We start from the raw sequence: 18,058 nt of genomic DNA, 5'->3' as shown, positions 1-18,058 counted from the left end.
TTTTTATCACCAACCTTTTTTTATTACACATGCTGCAAAACTATACCTGTTAAAAATATACTCGCACTTAATTCCGCATCAGATATCTGAGGTATAATATTTTGTTGAATCCTGTATTCATTTCAATGTACGTATCAAATACAATATAGATCATTGTGCATACCATTCTTTTATATCTGGAATAAATTTGAACTACCTTATTCTGATTCATTGCGTACTATTCTTCTAGTAATAAATACGTGAAATAAAAATGTTTCATACTACGTTTATTTACTTTCTTATCCTATGTATAATTAAGTGATTACATAGCAAATGTATAACAGAAAAAGTCCGCAAAAGTAGAAGTCAAGTTTACTGGAGAACTATTTTAAAATAAAAACTGATTTAAAACAGAAGGGGATAGAATAAAGAAATTCTACCGTAAATAAGTAAGTGTGTGAGAAGTTATAATTTTTCAATATTACAATTTTTTATAATACTTTTTATTGATATTATCAGTGGGAAATGCAAAATTGATAGGATAAATTTCGACGGGAATAAATTATTGGAAGAGAAGGAATGACATATAGCTTCTTTGTTTTTCGACGATTTATTTCCGATTATCGTTAAGTCTTACAAAAGAACATATAATACACATTATAGCTTGGCGGTAAATCTATAAGTAGACTAAACCTAATTTATTATAGTTGCGTTTACTTAATAACTTAAATTAATTGTACATATAATGTATAAAAAATCATTGCATTCTCCCAAGAATTATCTTCTTGTACATTATAAAACGTATCCGACATATACATATTGAAACTCATATATATGTCGAATATAAAATGTAGTTACCTTAATAAATAAAGTTATTCAAATAAACGCGTCTGATATAGTGGTACGTATTGAAAGTCATATGAAAATCGAAGAATAGAGATAAAGCGGGAGACTTGCAGAGTGAATTAGGGAAAATAAAATTAGCAAATTGCTCGATTATCTACTTTAATTATTAATCTCCTAATTGAATTTGTAATTCAATAGCCAATTTTATGGTAATCTCTTTTTTCGTTCATTTATTTAGCTAATATGAAAGAATAAGTAGCAGAGTGAGAAAAAGAGAAAGAAGGAGACCCTATGGAAAATTCACGGGGTCCCGTTTTACTTTGACTTACAGCGACTCGGGATTGACAGTGTACCCGTTCATTTACTTATCAGATTGAATAATTACTTAGTTTATTTTACTTAGTGCGATCAGGCAGATCACAAATTGTGTACGAGAGAGAGATTCCTAACAGCTAACACCAAACTTTTCTTATCTTTGGTATCTATAAGTTAAATGCCTTACATGATCGGGATCTCCTTCAAATTCTTTCCAATAAATCGTGCTTATCACTTGTTTGTTTTTAACGAAGTCATCTATAGAGCTATAATTAATAATCGTAATAGAATGTTGTGTCCTGAATGTTTCATCAGATTATATATGTCTCAGTAGTCACAAAGAAAATAAAGAGAGAAAATTGGATAATAATATTTCTCTTTATTGGAAAAGCTTACGGCTCTAAATATGTTTATTCGTGGCTTAATTTTGTATCTTATAAACGACCCAGTAACGTGTTGTGCACGCAGTACCCCTTTAATTTATACGCGTATTTCTTTCAATCGACAACAGGTGTCATGCCGCACTACGGCATCGAGCGAAGAGCAAGAATCGATCATTTACTTATAAAAGAGAAATGAAAATTAGAAGAAAGTACTTGTTTTACGTTATTACGTTCAAATAATTTATTTAAAAAAGATAATTGTATGCATTTTTTGATTGCCCTTATGTATTTAATTTGTTTCTTAACATTTCCATCATTTATTTATAAAATCTCTTAGTCACAACGCGATCTATAAGTATAATTTAAAAATATTTTAATATAAAAGGACATTTTGCACTTTTCATCAGAAATAATAAATCTAAAATTTAAATTTATATTACGATTTATTTTTGAGGTATTTAAAAAATAAAGGATATATAAGCACAAGCTAAATATATTAATCAAAGTGAATAATGTATATAAAATTGTTTTTTTTTAATAACTTGATTAATTAGATGTTTTGTTCGTAAGAATGTAAATCTTAAACAGAAAACACTTTCAGATTAAAAACAAATTGCAAATTATATTTTTATCTTGCAATGACGGGACCTGTCTAGATTAAATTGTAGCTTATGCTTTTTTTTTAAAGCGAAGGTCGATAGTTGACTTTCTTGCGTCTCCTATACGATGTCGTTTTGCGACTCGACGTTTCATATATTATTTAAACATTATCACGATACTATGACAACGTATATACTATTAGACAAACAACACCTTAACATTATTAATAATTCTTTTCTTTATCATTGTTCCATAGGGGTAGGCTATGTTTCACGTTATCCATATCGTGCGTTTCTTACTAATTGATTGTTGCAAATTACGTCTGTTCGCTCCAGTTGCGCTTTCCGTTTTTAGCTTCATTCCTTTTCTCTTCCATCCAAAGATTAAAATATAAGTCCATTTAAAACTTTTACGCAAAAAGCGCAAGAAAGTGCACCTCAAACAAACAGATCGTCGTAGACGTAATCGTTGTGGAATTGCTCGCTAAATATCGCGCAAAAACATCACGATTATTATGTAAGAAGAATAATAAAACGCTTAGTGCTCGAAAAATTTCTTGTTTTCAGTCTCATTTCACATATACCAAGAAATATATTTCATAGGATAAGAAGTATATATTTCTTGTACTAAGTATAATATTAATTATACACACGTGGAGTAAACAGAATATTTTAAATAATTCATGTACAATTGAATCAGTTATTATAAAATGGACATGAGGTACGATTTTTATGGAATTGAGTTAACACGTAGTGTTTCTTAACTCACAATACATGTTACATACGAAAAAAGTATCAATTGCATTACTAACTACAGGAATATCGATCTCTTTTTACATGCAACGTTTCGAAAAAGGCATGATTACTACTGAGCTTTCTTAGAGGCATTTTGTAATTAATAAGCGCTTATTTATATTTCTAAATGCCAAATATGTACTAAAATACTAATATACACAATAAAATTAAGAATAAAGTCCTCGGAATTTTTTAAGAAGTTGTTAGCGTGACTCGTGCATTTTCGTAATCAACTAATTCAATTGCTTTTTTTTTCTTTAATAAGTATCGAAAGCAATATAAAATCCTGATCATATGCTGTCCTTCTCAATTTTTCCTTAAAATATGTTTCAACCATATCAATTCTTGATGTGTTCTATAATCGCACCGTGCCTCCATTAAATTTTTTTTTTAAATTGTACATAAATATTAATTCTTGATGTTCTTGATATTCAAGATATAAAGTTTTACAAGGATCCAAAATCATCCATCCATCGTAGATGATCTTCGCTATAGACTTAATGTTAAAAATATGTATAATGGATCAAAATCTAAATAGTAATACAATTAAATCCGTATTCTTAACATATTAGGATAAAGAACCTTCTATTTTTAATACTTTTCCACAGCCCTCAAATAAATATAGATATATTTATCTGTTGGACGTAATGGATAAAAATATAAATGGACCGAGCAATTTTCCATGCCGACAATGCTTTGGAGAGGGAAAGTCAAGATAAATAAAATGAGAAAATAATTGCCGTGTCTCTTTCTCTCTTATTCGCGCCTGCGCGTTGACATTCGATGCGTCGCGTGATATGCATGTGCGCATACATACGCATGCATATGTGTATAAATAAGAAATTCTTATTTACTAAGAAATGTCTTTGAAGAAATGTCTTTGAATATCCTCTTCAATATGGCATCCTCCTCTTTCATTCGCGCTTTCTCTAATTATAAGATGATCACGTGGTCATATGATAAGTATGGATTATTAGCATATATGTATACATATAGCAGCACAGGAGTAGATGTTAAGAATACGGAGTTCATAAATGTTGTTACAATGAGAATGGAGATGTTAAGAATAGAGGGGGGGGGGGTATTAAGAATATGAAGATTTAATCATAGGTTTACGAATAAAATGCTTACTAATAACTGGCAATGTGCAGTATTTAATGTTTTGTAATGTTGTATAAAAAGTTACAAAAATCGAAAAGCAATGTTAAAACAAATATCACGTAAATTTGTATAAAATAAAAATTTTAAACCATCCATAAAACTGAGCGAGCAGAACTGGCAGTGTGATTGTGTTTAATATTTCACAGCATATTGCAAAAGGTTGTAAAAGGCACAAAGAAAAATAATTTTAAAAAAATACATTTATATCAAAACGTTTAACCTACTCTTAAAAACGAATAGAAATAGTGAAAAAAAGATGGATAATTATTGCGGTCATAAATAAACAATTAAAAAATCTGCTGTCTAATTTCACTGTCAAAATTTCAATATTTACTCTAAATTATATGGCGATATCTCAATTTCTGGCAGTTTGTAATTATATCGATATTTGGAGCCGTTGTAGCTGGACCCGTCATCTCGGTCAAAATGAACTGAATATGATAATGGACTACGGTCTAAATGGCAGTAGTTACGCAAGCGAGATAGCTAACGAGAAACGGTAGTGTGCGCGATATTTTTTGGTATTCTTATAATGCATACAGTAAAATTATGTATATATACTGTACAAATACGGGAATGCGTACAGTATGTAAGGGAGCGCATTTGAGCCCGAATTCAACCAATATTGTGTAAAATAAAACGCTATGTGTGCAACCTTGCCATTTTTATATTATCATTTTGGCTTATATTGAAAACACAGTAAACATGTAGATTGTTGCGAACATAAAATGTCGCATCTCATTAGTTGGCCCGTTAAACTTTGTGCATGATAGCATATTTCAAAGAATGGCAAACGTTTTTACACTGTCACGTTAAATACACGAAAAATTAAAAAAAATTATCAAACTTTAAAAATGGCATGCAAATGCATTTATATACTAGACAATTGTGACTTGGCGATCTCTTGTCCATTGCTATGCATTATTGATACGTAGTCACGAACATTTTTAAAGTTCGGATACCTTAAGAGAGACTTCATATAATAAACGGTAACTGCAAGCGCTTCGGAAAGTTTCGAAGGTACGTCTCTTGGTTGTGTCCAGTTAGTTTCCTACGTAAGTGCGCGCGCGCGCACACACGCACACACGCACACACACACACACACACACACACACACACACACACACACACACATAAACATACACTTTCTTTCACGTCCCGTTTCGTTTAAGTGTACGATTTTCCATTCGCTCACTCGAGCATATCGGGACGCCGAATGGCGCTTATACCGCTTTATTTTTGAGTGCTTAGCCGCTTCTACGTGAAAAAAAGTATAGATAGCAATAGCAATGAGGCAACGAGGACGGACTGACCGGCCTGGACCGAGGTCGAACCAGAGCTAAACCAGCTGGACCCGGACGAACCCACGCGGGCGTTTTCATGGCGGCTGGATGGCTGCTCGGAGGCCATCAAATCCTCGCGCGAAAGCTCCGGGCATGGCAGCTCTTCTGGCTTCAATTCGAATAAGTGTTTCATGCAGCACTTTTTACCATCACGATTACTCTGCAAATCAAAATTAAAATTATCTACGTAGTATCAATTAAGGAGATTCGAACGTTTTGATTAAACAAAGGCTCAACCTAAAACATGTGCGTGCGTGCAGTACGATACAAAGATTAAATTAAATTAGCAACGTTCAGAAAAAATACCTCCATTATTTTTAAAATTTGAATCTGAATATATAGAATTTTTCATATTTTTAAAATTAAACAGTATAATTTTGAATTTTTTTCTATAATATTTGTATATTAGTCTTCTATATTTTTGTTGGTCATTCTTGTAAAGATCATTAATGTGTAATATGGGAATTAAAATTAAAAATCTGACATTAAGCTCAGCTTGGTACACGCAATACACATGTTATAGTATTAATTTTAATTGCAATCAGCTCAACTTTTGAATGATCAATTTTCATGCAATAGCATAAACATTTAAATTGTCTTTTAATTAGTAATTAAGATTTTAATGAATTTTAAGGAAATTAATTTAATGAAGCAACTATCTTGATATCATTGTAAGAGAAATTTCGGAAGCTGTTATGTGTAATCAACAAGCTGGTCTATATCCTACCTTGCTGTGATAATTTGACGAATTTTCGTCATCGGATTCATCATAATAATCACTGTTCTCAGCCTCGTCGTCCTCATTATTATCGTCTCTCAAATTATCGTCAACGTATTCATCTGTAATAAAATACAAATAATTCTGTTTTAAAAAAAATAAAAAATGCGATACATGAAGAGACTTCCTTCCCCCTTCCTTCTCTCTTTAAGATTTTATTTTTAATTAATCATAAAATATTTTTGTAAGTAATAAATATCCACCAGTTTAAATACATTTTATCGACATTGTGGAATATATAAAGCAATTTATATAACGTATAAAAAAAAGTATAATTACTTTGTTTTTAACTTCTATTGACAAGTGGTACATATAAAATTAAATTATGGTGTCTATATATTCATACAGCAGATAGAATGCTCTTATATGTCTCTAAATTAAGTAAATTTTGCATTTCGCCTTTTTGACACAAAACTGAGATAAGTTTCGCCGAAAGGCATTCATACCCGCTCGCGCGTGAACAAAACTTACTGGAAATCTCGAGCGGCTGATTTCTCCCCAGGTCTTCGTTGTTGATCTTCTGCGTTGCATTATTGCTCTCAAGGAAGCAAGTCAGCTCCTCCAGGGCATCCCTCAGTTGCGTGTTCTTCGTCTCGTTCCGCAGGCCCCAGATCCACGCGAGTTTGCAGTCGCAGATCAGATTGTTTCCTACATGCAGATAAGATGATGCACTTTGATCAGTCAATCTCGTTACTTTGATCACGAATCGCCCGAATTCACTGCGGATGATTTAACATTGCTGTTCGCAAACTTTAAATAACTCGCGCGAATCTCTTTAATACATTATAATCTTTTACTCTCTTATTTTGAATTCGAATTTATTTGCGAGATACTTATCCGATTTTTATTTAAAATTGTTCTTTAGCGGACAATAAATTTGACAATACTTTAGATAATTTCTTCTCAAATATATAGATGCTACACTTTATTTAGATGATCGTAGTACTTACCGCCCAGGTATAAGTGGCTGTTATTGCCGTAGAGATTAGTCACGATTGGTTTAATGTTGTCAAAAGTCATGGTCTTCAGCGAATTTGCCCTCAGATCCAAAAAGTGAACACTGGGCGCACCAGCTAAAAAGTCTGGCATCAATGTCACCAGCTTATTGCTGCTGAGATGTAACTTCCGGAGATTGCGCATGCTCTCAAATGCTCTTTCGGCTATATATATGATCTTATTTTGATCAAGCTGGAGCTCGGTTAATTCCGGCATCTCGACAAAGCTACGATCGCCGATCATGGTGATCTGATTGAGACGTAGATCGAGACGCAGCAAATTGCGCAGACCATGGAAACTGTCGCGCGTGATGACAGTGATCTGGTTGCCGCTCAGCTCGAGTTCCTGCAGCGAGCCCAGAAGCTTGAACGCCTTGTCGTGAACAGTGCTAATGTTGTTGCGGTTCAGGTACAGCTTGCTCAAGTTCGGCAAGTTCATAAATGTATCTCTATAAACAATTATTCAAAATATGTTGTGTACATCATGTGTATATATATATATATATTTTATTGCGTCTTTTAATTAAATAAAATTTTATTTCTTATTTATATTAATTCTCATTAGTCAATATTCACGTCATTTATTATTTATGCAATTTGTGCATTATGTATTTACTGTTAAGTGAATGGATATAATACGTGTGGTAAAATATTACACATATTATTTAAAAAGTAATGACAAAAATAAATGTAATTCATAATAATGTGATATATTAGAGTATTATAAATATATTATATTATAAATATGCATAATATTAATTGGAGAAAATGTCATTTTCAGTCGGATTGGATCTTGATAGCCTAATAATAATATTTCTATGCAAATTTTATACTTTTTTCAACTTAGTAAATTGCGCTCCGATTATTTGTCGGTCTTGAAACAGCTTTTTGTTGGAACAGTAAATTCACATACTTAAATCGATAATCAATTTAACTTTTGATGCTGATAAGCATCCTTTTTAAATCACTGTAAATATATATGATGCAAAATATAGGCGTTGTTTGACAGCAATAATTCTAATAATAAGAACTTTTTAATATAAAAGTTTTAAGTGGCATCGTAACTTTAAGTTCTTTACATTAAATTTTTATATTTTTAATTAAATTATCATTTTTATTGATACATTATCTAAAAATTTTCTGAAACTATATTGCATATATTTTCGTACATTATCGTATATTAAAATAAATGTACATAAATATTCTCAAATAAAATGCAATTATATTGCATTTTATTAAATATAATATATTTAATATCCAAATATGATAATGTGTGAAAGAACTAATCTTCATAGCATGCATAATCTTTTAATAATTTAATTGGAGTATTTTTTTAATAACATTTTGTAATAAAAGCAAGTTTAAATTGTAAGATTGTAACATATTCTTCAAATTTTTATATTTTTTACATAAAAGTATTTAGTATATATTACTTTGCTTTAATCTTTTTTTTATTTATTTTTGTGCAACAAACTAAATAATTTGTACTTAATGTTGTGAATTATTGGTTTCAAGCTAAAATACAAAAGTATTTATAAATTTCTGACTTATTAATATTGCAATGTATAAGAGAAATATATAAACAATGTATAAACAATACTTTTCTCATAAGAACACTTCTTTTTAAGCTTATATATTATACCCATTTTCTCAACAAGTAATGCAAATAGCACAAATAATATATGGTATGATGATATAAATAACGAATAAAAATTTCATTCGTTAGATTAACAAACTCGATAAAAAGTTATAATAGCCACCTAGCTCTACTGGACAACTACTCGCCAGCAACTATCAGTTATCCGTACCTATTAATCTCAGGGATGCGATTATCATCGAGATTGATGACAGTGAGATTTCGCATGTTCTCGAAAGCGTACTTGCGCAGCACAACGATCATGTTGCGGTGGAGATTGATCTCGGTAACGCCGTTGAGACTGCTAAAAGCGTTCTCGGCAATCTCGTGGAGCCATCCATACTTGAACACGATCACTCGCAAATTCTTCAGTTTGTGCAGCACCTGACTGGGCACGTAGTCGAGGCTGCCGATCTGACGTACCGTAAACGTCAATTTTTTCAGATGGCTTTGCGATGTGAAGTAATTCCACATGGGATCGTCCCGCACGAACTTGCTCAATACCCAGCAATCGGCCTCGCTGGCATTTTGCAGGCCTACATTGTTGCAGTAGCAAAAAATCGGCGCTTGCTGGTTCTCAATGTCGCAGATATTCACCTCCTTTGCCTCCTTGATGAGTTTCTTTTTGCCGCGCGTCTTGGGCACCGCCAGGCCCGACGACGCGAACAAGATTGTCACCAGCAACAGTGCAAGAACGAGGGAATTGTACAGAAATTGGCGCATTATGATCCTGAAACAGAGAATTGACAGTTTTGCTTGAGTATTACTTTACATATGACTCATTAATTGATACCGAGATTATTTTACAATAAAATTATTTTGGAAAATTCTGGTAATATATATTATTCTTTGACTGACGTGTAACAATTTAACAGATTTTTATTATACATTTTTCTTCCTTAAAAGAATTTTTTTCAAAAATAACACGCGATTTTTATCTCTCTTCTGATGGATTTTTATCTCTCTTGGATGGATTTAAGTGTGAATAATGAGCAACTGATCGTCCTCGAAGCATCGAGGCGATGACGAGGCGATAAGGGTCGATTTCCATTGTATTTAAAGTCGGCGCGATACGATGCGCGCCTCCGGCTCTGTATCACAGAAAATTTGCTCGACAGCTCCATTACAAGCACGTCGATACGTAACGGCATATCGTTTCTCCATCACGAGGCTGCTCTTTAGAGAAAAACATTCCCTTCTTTCATCCATAGAGAGGACGTGGACACATTGTCGCACCGATCGATGGTATCTCCGATAAATAAGAATTTTTTTAGTCGAATGTTGTTCTTTCAAAGAGATACATTATATAATATATCTACAAAAAAATTTTAATATGCGCGTTAAAAATATTTTTAATCGATATAAATTATTAATTAAACTGTTAAAATTTTTTAATACGCAAGGATTTAACAATGTTTGTAATTTGCATTTAAAATTTACAAAGCTTTTCTTTGTCTTTCCTGTGTTTATTGACCGTTAAATTCATTAACTCGTGTTTTTTAATCGAATGATGAGTATTGGAATGCTATTATAAGGATTCCACTTCTGCGTCAATATTGTATTATATTGTATTATATTACGTACGTAATGGCGTTTTTTTAATTTCAGATATCTCATTGATTTCTTCATATTTTTATTTAGCTCAATATTGATTACATGTAATAATTAAATAATAATTAAAATCAAAAATACTTAATTAAAAAACAATTCTGATTTATTAATATGTTGTGTCACAAAAGAATTGTCCATATCAATTTAAATAAATAAATATTTTTACCGTGTAATTTCTGAAACTATTTTATGCCTTCAAAATTTTTCAGTAATACTGCATAGTTTACGAAAGATCGATTTTAGAACAAAATAACGCTTGGAAAATAATTCACTCTAACTTCATAAACTTCAGGATATGAATAACTCCGGTGGGAAAAGCAGCATAGATAAAAATTTCCTCAGTGGGAGAAGAAAAAATAATTTCTATTCAGGCCGAGAGAGAGAAAAGCCATCCACTATTGCCACATAAATTAAAGGATTTCCTTGACCTAGTGAGCCATTTTTTATCTAGATAATATCATGCATTATTTTTTTATACAAATTCTTGGATAAAACTCGAGTCGTTGTTTTCTTAACAAAAAGATATGACAAACATTTTTAAAAATTATATAAACTAGCCGAAGTAGTACCTATACTTTTTAGGAACTAAGCTCTAACGGTTTGTACAAGTAATAGCTTATAACAACTTATTCCTAATTTAATTTAAAGTAGATACTTCTATAGTTTTATAATTATATTTATAATTATATAATTAAAATTACCTATATCTATATTTATTATAGAAACATAAAGCCTTCTGGCATCTTAAGTCTGATGCGTAACAAGCTTCATGCTATTCTCTTCACGTTTCTCTTCCCTCGAAATCCAATAGCGATAATCTCGTCTATAATAATCGTGAAATTTCATAAATATGACGGTAGATGATATCGCATAGCGATGCTTTTGTCGTGCAATAACGTTTGTTCGCAAACTTCCAGAGGCCGGACGGTTTTAACGTACACGCGGCGCGTTCGCGAATTTCGCGAACTTTCCTCCTCCGTATAACTCGGCTTATTTAATTACTGTCGGGAACAGCGAAAGCTTCGACGAAAAGCCACGGGGATCCGTGAGTTCCGGATCAATTTGAGTTTTGTTCAATTTTCCTGATAGACTTCTTCCCCCCCCCCTCTCTCTCTCTTTCTCTCTCGCTCCTCTATCTCGTTCGTTATGCCAAGGTGTTCACTAGATGAGTAACATATTTATTCGTCGGTTAAATCTACCCGCAAGGCGAAACGCCCGTTTGCATAATGGAAACGGTGATTCTATTTAAATTAGTCGACATGAAATTTGTCCACAATATAGAAGGACGAAAATAAAAAGTAAGAATCTGATTGTACAATATTCAATTACATTCATTTCAATTTAAATCAAATTGTAATACAATGTATTATGGAAATAAAGTATTATTATATTTTATTAGAATTCTACAGACAAAAATAGTCTAAAATTAAGGATTAAAATGTTTCAGTCATAAATTTTTGGTACTTCATGTACGCCTGACTTGGGTCTCCAATATTTCATTTTTAAAAAATATTTTTATTCTCTCTGATTAGGTAAATTTTTCACCTCGTGCAATAGTATATCGGAGCTTGTAACGTATTTCGCGGATGAAATAAATCACAAAACTGGCGAATATCATCTGTGGTGAGCGCAGCCGTTACAGAATCGCTGCGGTGGATATGGCCGATGCAACATATGCAGATAATGCGCGAAAGTTTTTAAACAGCGCACTTGGGATACTCGTAATACTTCGTGAACCGCACGATAGCCGCCGCTTTGTTTCGTACTTATTTCCGATTGCGAGCGAAACTCGTCTTGGAGGGCACCGCGTGTTGCGTGAAGGCAAATGCAAGTCCGAGACTTTGCGCAATGTTGTCTCGACTTTGCAATATTTGCATTTAATTTCGACTATAGTAGCTACGGAGTTGCCTACTAGTTACTACTTTGTGAAGTTGATACTCTTATACGACGATGACAGTCGCGCTGAATCGTAATATCCGCTACATTGTCAGCATTTATATTGATACGTTTATATAGTTCCAATTTAAAGTTTCTATATTCGAGTTTTTCGCAATTTGAAAATGTTTTAAGCAATATTATTTTTTACTATATTCTATTTAGTAATAACAATTTCTTTCAAAATTCTTGTATACACACATAGCTTTCTTTATATTTTACAGATGTGCACGCATTTTCATCTCAATTTAATTGATATACACATCTTCTCTCTCTCTTCTCTTTTCACCGCTCCCCACTCTTCTCCCCACGACTTTCTCGCCGCGATAATTCCACAGTATAAAGCGACATGTACCGAACCACAAATAATAACGCACGAAACTGGCACTTGCCGTTACAAAGGGCGCAACGTCATGAACGAGGCGGAGACATATGAATACCCGTTATACCTGGTTGGAACGTTTAATATAACTTCGCAACTGACCGAAGTTTCGACACAGCGCGCGATTGCCATACGTTGCACCGCGAAAATTATCCACGACACCGCGGTCCATTCGGCGCCTCTTACCATCACGCACGCTCCGTTGCTGTATGCTAATTGCGCCTTAATGGAATTCGAGCCGTGAGACTCGAGATGAGAGAGTGCCGGGCGGGCGTGTGCAAAACACGAGTTGTTTATTCCAAAAGTTAGGCGAGTAGAATGTCGAGACGCGACGAATTTAACCCCGCCGCTCAGTAATCTAAACCCTTTTCAATCCTCTATTGTAACATTTCCAGGACGTTAAATTATAGCCTCTTATTTAACGTCGGGAATAACATGAAACGCGCCGCTACGCTTAACATTAGATAATGAGCAACTTCGTATATAAGAAGAAAAATGGTATAACAGGCATATATAAATACCTTGAATATACATTTCAAAGGTAAACGCAGATTAACAAATGGATTATCGTAAATAAGCTAATAAGCTTGTTTGGATAAATGGTGTTTCAATTAAGTAATAATTTTATTAATTTACCATTAAAAACCACTTTACAGCCGTTTTAAAGCTACTAAAGATATTTTAAGCTCGCACAGCGGCAGCAACAGCAATACGCTAATACAATGCAAATTAATACTGCTTAATAAGTTTAATTAAAAGCGTAAGCCCGGCGTATACCGTATTATTCAACGATGAATTCGCGATCGCATAGAAAGAGAGAGAGAGAGAGAGAGAGAGAGATTCGCAAAGGATGGCATCCAATCAACGTCGAAATGTGGTGCAATTGGAAAATTCTCGCGGTGCAGCGATGCGTTGCGGGAATTGACTCGTATTTCTATGGCGCGCACACATAAGCACGATTCCATTATGCTAATTACATTTGGCTACGATTCGGCGAATTAATAATTAGATCGGGAGATATTTTAGCAATTCATACGCGGGGATTTTTTTTCTAATAAAGATATCATAATGCGTAATGGCGGTATAAGAGAACCCCAGGACACAGGATCCCGTATTATATGGCTCGCAATATCGAGAGAAGTCGCCTATAGCGACGGGGCCCTCGACTCGATCGAAGCGCGCCTCGTATCGTACGTGCTTTTATGCTAATGAATGACGGCGCGATTCGAGCTTTATTATAGGCCGGTACATCCGCACTATGCAAAAGAAGGACGCAATACGTTTTCGGAATGCCTCGGATGCAAATAAAACAAGAAAAAGCGGACGAAAAGGGGGAGCGCGCCCCTCACGTGACTCTACCGATCTAGGGAGAAAACCACTGTATAACTGCGCCGGGAGCTTCTTAAGATTATGCCTAGACATGATCCCACATAGATCGGGGCCTGGGGCGATGAATGGGGGGAAAGAGGGGAGAGAGAAGGGGAGGTTTGAATCTAGCTAGTGTATGCAAATCCCCCTCGTGGCAAACTGCTAGACATTTGCATAAGCTTACAGATAACGACGCGTTAGAAGTAGAAGCCTTTCCTTTGGATTCGTTTCTACCGCGCCGGGCTCTTTCAACGGAAGGGAAGAGCGAAGAATCGATCTCTCGAACGTGCGGGCCGATCCCTGCAACGGTATCCGAGAGTGTGATTTTACGGACGGAAACTCGCAATTTCTTAAATGTCTCGAAAAATTGATCAAATACCATATCGATATGAAAATTAAGATCATATTTTATGACGACGACAACGAAGAGGATATGACGCCTCTGCACCTCATCGACCCCTTTTCGAGCTTCATGTTTTTTACTGCATATCGCGGAAGAAAGCAGAGAACGATGGTAGCTGAGAAAAAATCGAGAACGCCCTTATCGATAATGGCGTGTGTCGAGAGCGGCCGTAAAGGCAGTTCGTTTATCGAGAGGGGGATACTGGAGGCACCTGGACTGGATGTATAGTTTGACGTGCTCGGGCGTATGACGAGCCCTTCTTCGATCGAGAAAGCAAATATAGGCGAGAACTCGAGCCGTTATGGCGTCAGAATTCAAACACCAGAGTGATCGAGAGTGTTAGTGGTATTCTAGAAGAACAATTTTCTACCTCATATGCAAAAAGAAAAATAGAAACTTGTTATCAATGGAAAGTTTCATCTTTTCTCTCACAATTTGTATATCTCTCATCAATATTCAAAATTTTATAAAAATTTAGATTTAGAAAGAAGCTTTCCAAGAATAAAAATAATTTTATATCTATATATAGAAGAAAGATAAAAATTTCTGAAAAAAAAAAGTTTTTTCTTATGCAATTTCTATTATTGATATTAATTAAAAAATTGTGAAAACAGAAATTTAATGCTTATGAATTACTGACTTGTCAGAAGAGTTTTATTATCAACGCCTCATTAGCACGGAAAACTTCCCTTCTCCTCTCTTTAATTCACCGAGTCGCCAACGATTTAATTAGATCTTGCACGCGCCCTCAGCAAGTGAAAGCTCCGTGACGCCAACGTCGCCGTCGGGACGCGTGCCCGTCCTTCTGACGAAGTGACGCCCATTCACTGGATTCTTACAACGGAAACTTTTGGTCCTCGTATTTCATTTAGTTCTCAAAATGAGGCCACGTTCGTTCGACGATCGCAAATTCAGGAAAATTAGAGCTTTTCTGCATCGCGCGCGTGAAAGGTGACAGCTCAAATTTGGAATTTGTTTTCACGTGGACGATAATTAATTGAATTTTGTCCAAACATTGTTACGAAGCACATTGCAAAATTTCCTTACTAATGTTATAATAAAATAATGAAATGTCGCAAGTATGAAAAATTTTGTATCCAAATATATATGTATATTTTTATATTTTTATATAATGTATGTTATTCAATATTCTATTATAGCTTCTCTAGATATGTTGTGTAGATATACATATATTAGAAAACAGAGTGAATGTATAGGTATCACAAAATTCTCGAAAATAGAGAATGGAAAGAATAAAGTTTTTTTTTAAATTTTAAGATTAGAAATTAAATTAAAAAAGCTTTTTGATCACAATCCATTCAAAATTGATTATTAAGGGTAATTAAAATATAAATAATTTTAAAATAAGAAAAAATATAAATATCACTAGAATATAACCGGATTAAGAAGTCTTTGTCTGCCTATACGACGAGTAAATTCTAACGACATTAGAATATTAACGTTATTGCACTTGAAATGCAAGCACGTTGAGAGGCACATCGACGAAGTTCGTGTATGTATGTCTATATGTGGTATTCTCCCTTCAGTCGTATATCAAACATATCAGTATAGCGAAGGTGCCAGCCGAAAGAGAGCCAGAGGTCGAACTCTTATTGCCGTAAAATACAGCAACAAGGCGATGATGTAGTGGCCAGCACGGGTCGGAATTTTTAGCGCGACGACGATTGCCAGAAATGCGATATAGGAATATCGTAACGCTCTGAAAGTATGAAATTGGCGACAATACTATCACGTTTTAAAAGAGCTTTTAAAAAGAACACTTCAAACAAATAGCTGCAATTTAATCGAAATTGCAAACGAATTAGCAGAAATGGATAAAAATTGAAAAAAGTAAGCATATTATTTAATTCAAAATACATTATACAAACATATCTCTTAATTGAAAATAATATTACAGACGTGTTTTAATATATAAAAATAATTTATAGTCTTTCAATATTTCATGTAATTAATATCGCGTCGCGTAAATGATCCACGGTGCGATCTCGCTTCGCGTATACCTACTTGGCGCGAGACACTACCGTGTCTCTTGATTACATTTATTCATCTATATAAGTTACAAATTAAATAATAAGATTAGTTATGCATTATGTATACATGAAAAAAATTTTTAATGTGTATCAAAAGATCTTGGAAATTTTATATTTCTAATAAGACAATTTTTGTACATTCTGATCTGAAATTAAAGAAAGTATAATTAATATCTATTATTGATATTATACTGTCATGTGTTTACATATGTTAGTTAGTAAGGATCATCTCTCTCTTTGCCCAGTATATTTCATTATTACAATATACACTGGTTAATATAATCGAACACGACCAATTTTGCTAAAGCACTGAAATACGATCCAGACCAATCGTGTTCCGCGAACCGAATCTTTCCCCAATTCCTCAGCATCTGTACACACGCTCGCACCTTTGTTGGAAACTCAGCCTGCTTTTCAGGCATTCCGGACTACTCCGTACTCCCTGAGGACCCTAGGCCGCGTTTCGCTGCACCAGAAGAAAGGCGCATAAATCGATCTCTCTGCCACAGAGAGCTGCCTAAGCGAATGAAACCTGAATTTTTCAGAATCTCGAAAATATTCGAACATACCTATATAATCTCTTATATTGGTTAATAAAAAATTGCGATAAAAACATTTTAGCAAATTTGCTGAAATATAACAATGATAGTTATAATAATAAGAACATATAATAATGATAATAATAAGTACTCAATAATTAAAACGTCTCGACATCTTTCTAACCATTATATTATAATATCGATTAACAAAGTAGAGCATGTAATCAACAATTAATCTGCAATAAAGATAAAAAATAATAAAACAAAATAAACAAATAAATAATTAACGTACTTTTATCATTTTGCAGTGAAAAAGTAAAAACGGAATATCTCGTAAAGAATTTGTCTGCTTACGATCTATTCATTGACATTTTGCAAATTATTAAATTCTATTGCCAATAATAATATGTGTTTTTAAATGTAACTCTTTCAAAAAAACATGTTGCGTTTATTACACATAAAAAAATGAAATTGAACCGATTTTGCTCCCCCCGGCAGAAGTAATTTTTCCATATTTCTCCGGAAACTAGCGAAGCTCGATATTGGTTCCGGATTCGTTTCCTCGTGTATATATCGAATCGTTCTGCAGAAGATCGCGTAGTTAATATTATATGTTATCGAGAGAAATTTTCTTCCTCTCTTTTTTCTTTTAACATAGAGAAAGTAAACACTTATATTTCTTAGTAGCAATTTATAATAAATAAACGTTAATAAGAACTAAATTGCTATTCAATTGTTTCAATATATTCCTATTACATAGATTTTGTTTCTTGTACTAAAATATTTTTTCGTTACAGATTTTTAATAAGATATTCTCTGCGATTATTAGTATCTTGTGACAATTTATATAAAGATATCTTAACAAAAACAAAAAACAAAAAATGAGAACACATTGGTGTCAGTTGAACAAAATAAACTTTCTCTAAACCTATTAAAAAA

General features: G+C 33.5%; 1 protein-coding gene across 1 annotated transcript; it reads right to left on the bottom strand.

Annotated features, from left to right (window-relative positions):
* Positions 1-570: 570 nt before the first annotated feature.
* On the bottom strand, positions 571-9,555 carry Con (leucine rich repeat protein connectin). Its single transcript, XM_071713866.1, has 5 exons — positions 9,003-9,555; positions 7,150-7,643; positions 6,671-6,847; positions 6,149-6,261; positions 571-5,581 (listed from the first exon to the last, which is right to left on the bottom strand). The coding sequence occupies exons 1-5, from the start codon at positions 9,551-9,553 to the stop codon at positions 5,336-5,338; spliced, it is 1,581 nt and encodes a 526-aa protein (XP_071569967.1). The 5' UTR covers positions 9,554-9,555; the 3' UTR covers positions 571-5,335.
* Between the last annotated feature and the right edge of the window lie 8,503 nt (positions 9,556-18,058).

The sequence above is a fragment of the Temnothorax nylanderi genome, unplaced genomic scaffold (assembly GCF_030848795.1).
Source record: "Temnothorax nylanderi isolate EJ_2023f unplaced genomic scaffold, tnyl_v1.0 TNYL_tig0131_pilon, whole genome shotgun sequence".
NCBI classification, from domain to species: domain Eukaryota; kingdom Metazoa; phylum Arthropoda; class Insecta; order Hymenoptera; family Formicidae; genus Temnothorax; species Temnothorax nylanderi.
Note: the sequence above shows the minus strand (reverse complement) of the source record. Positions and strands in the feature narration are given on the sequence as shown.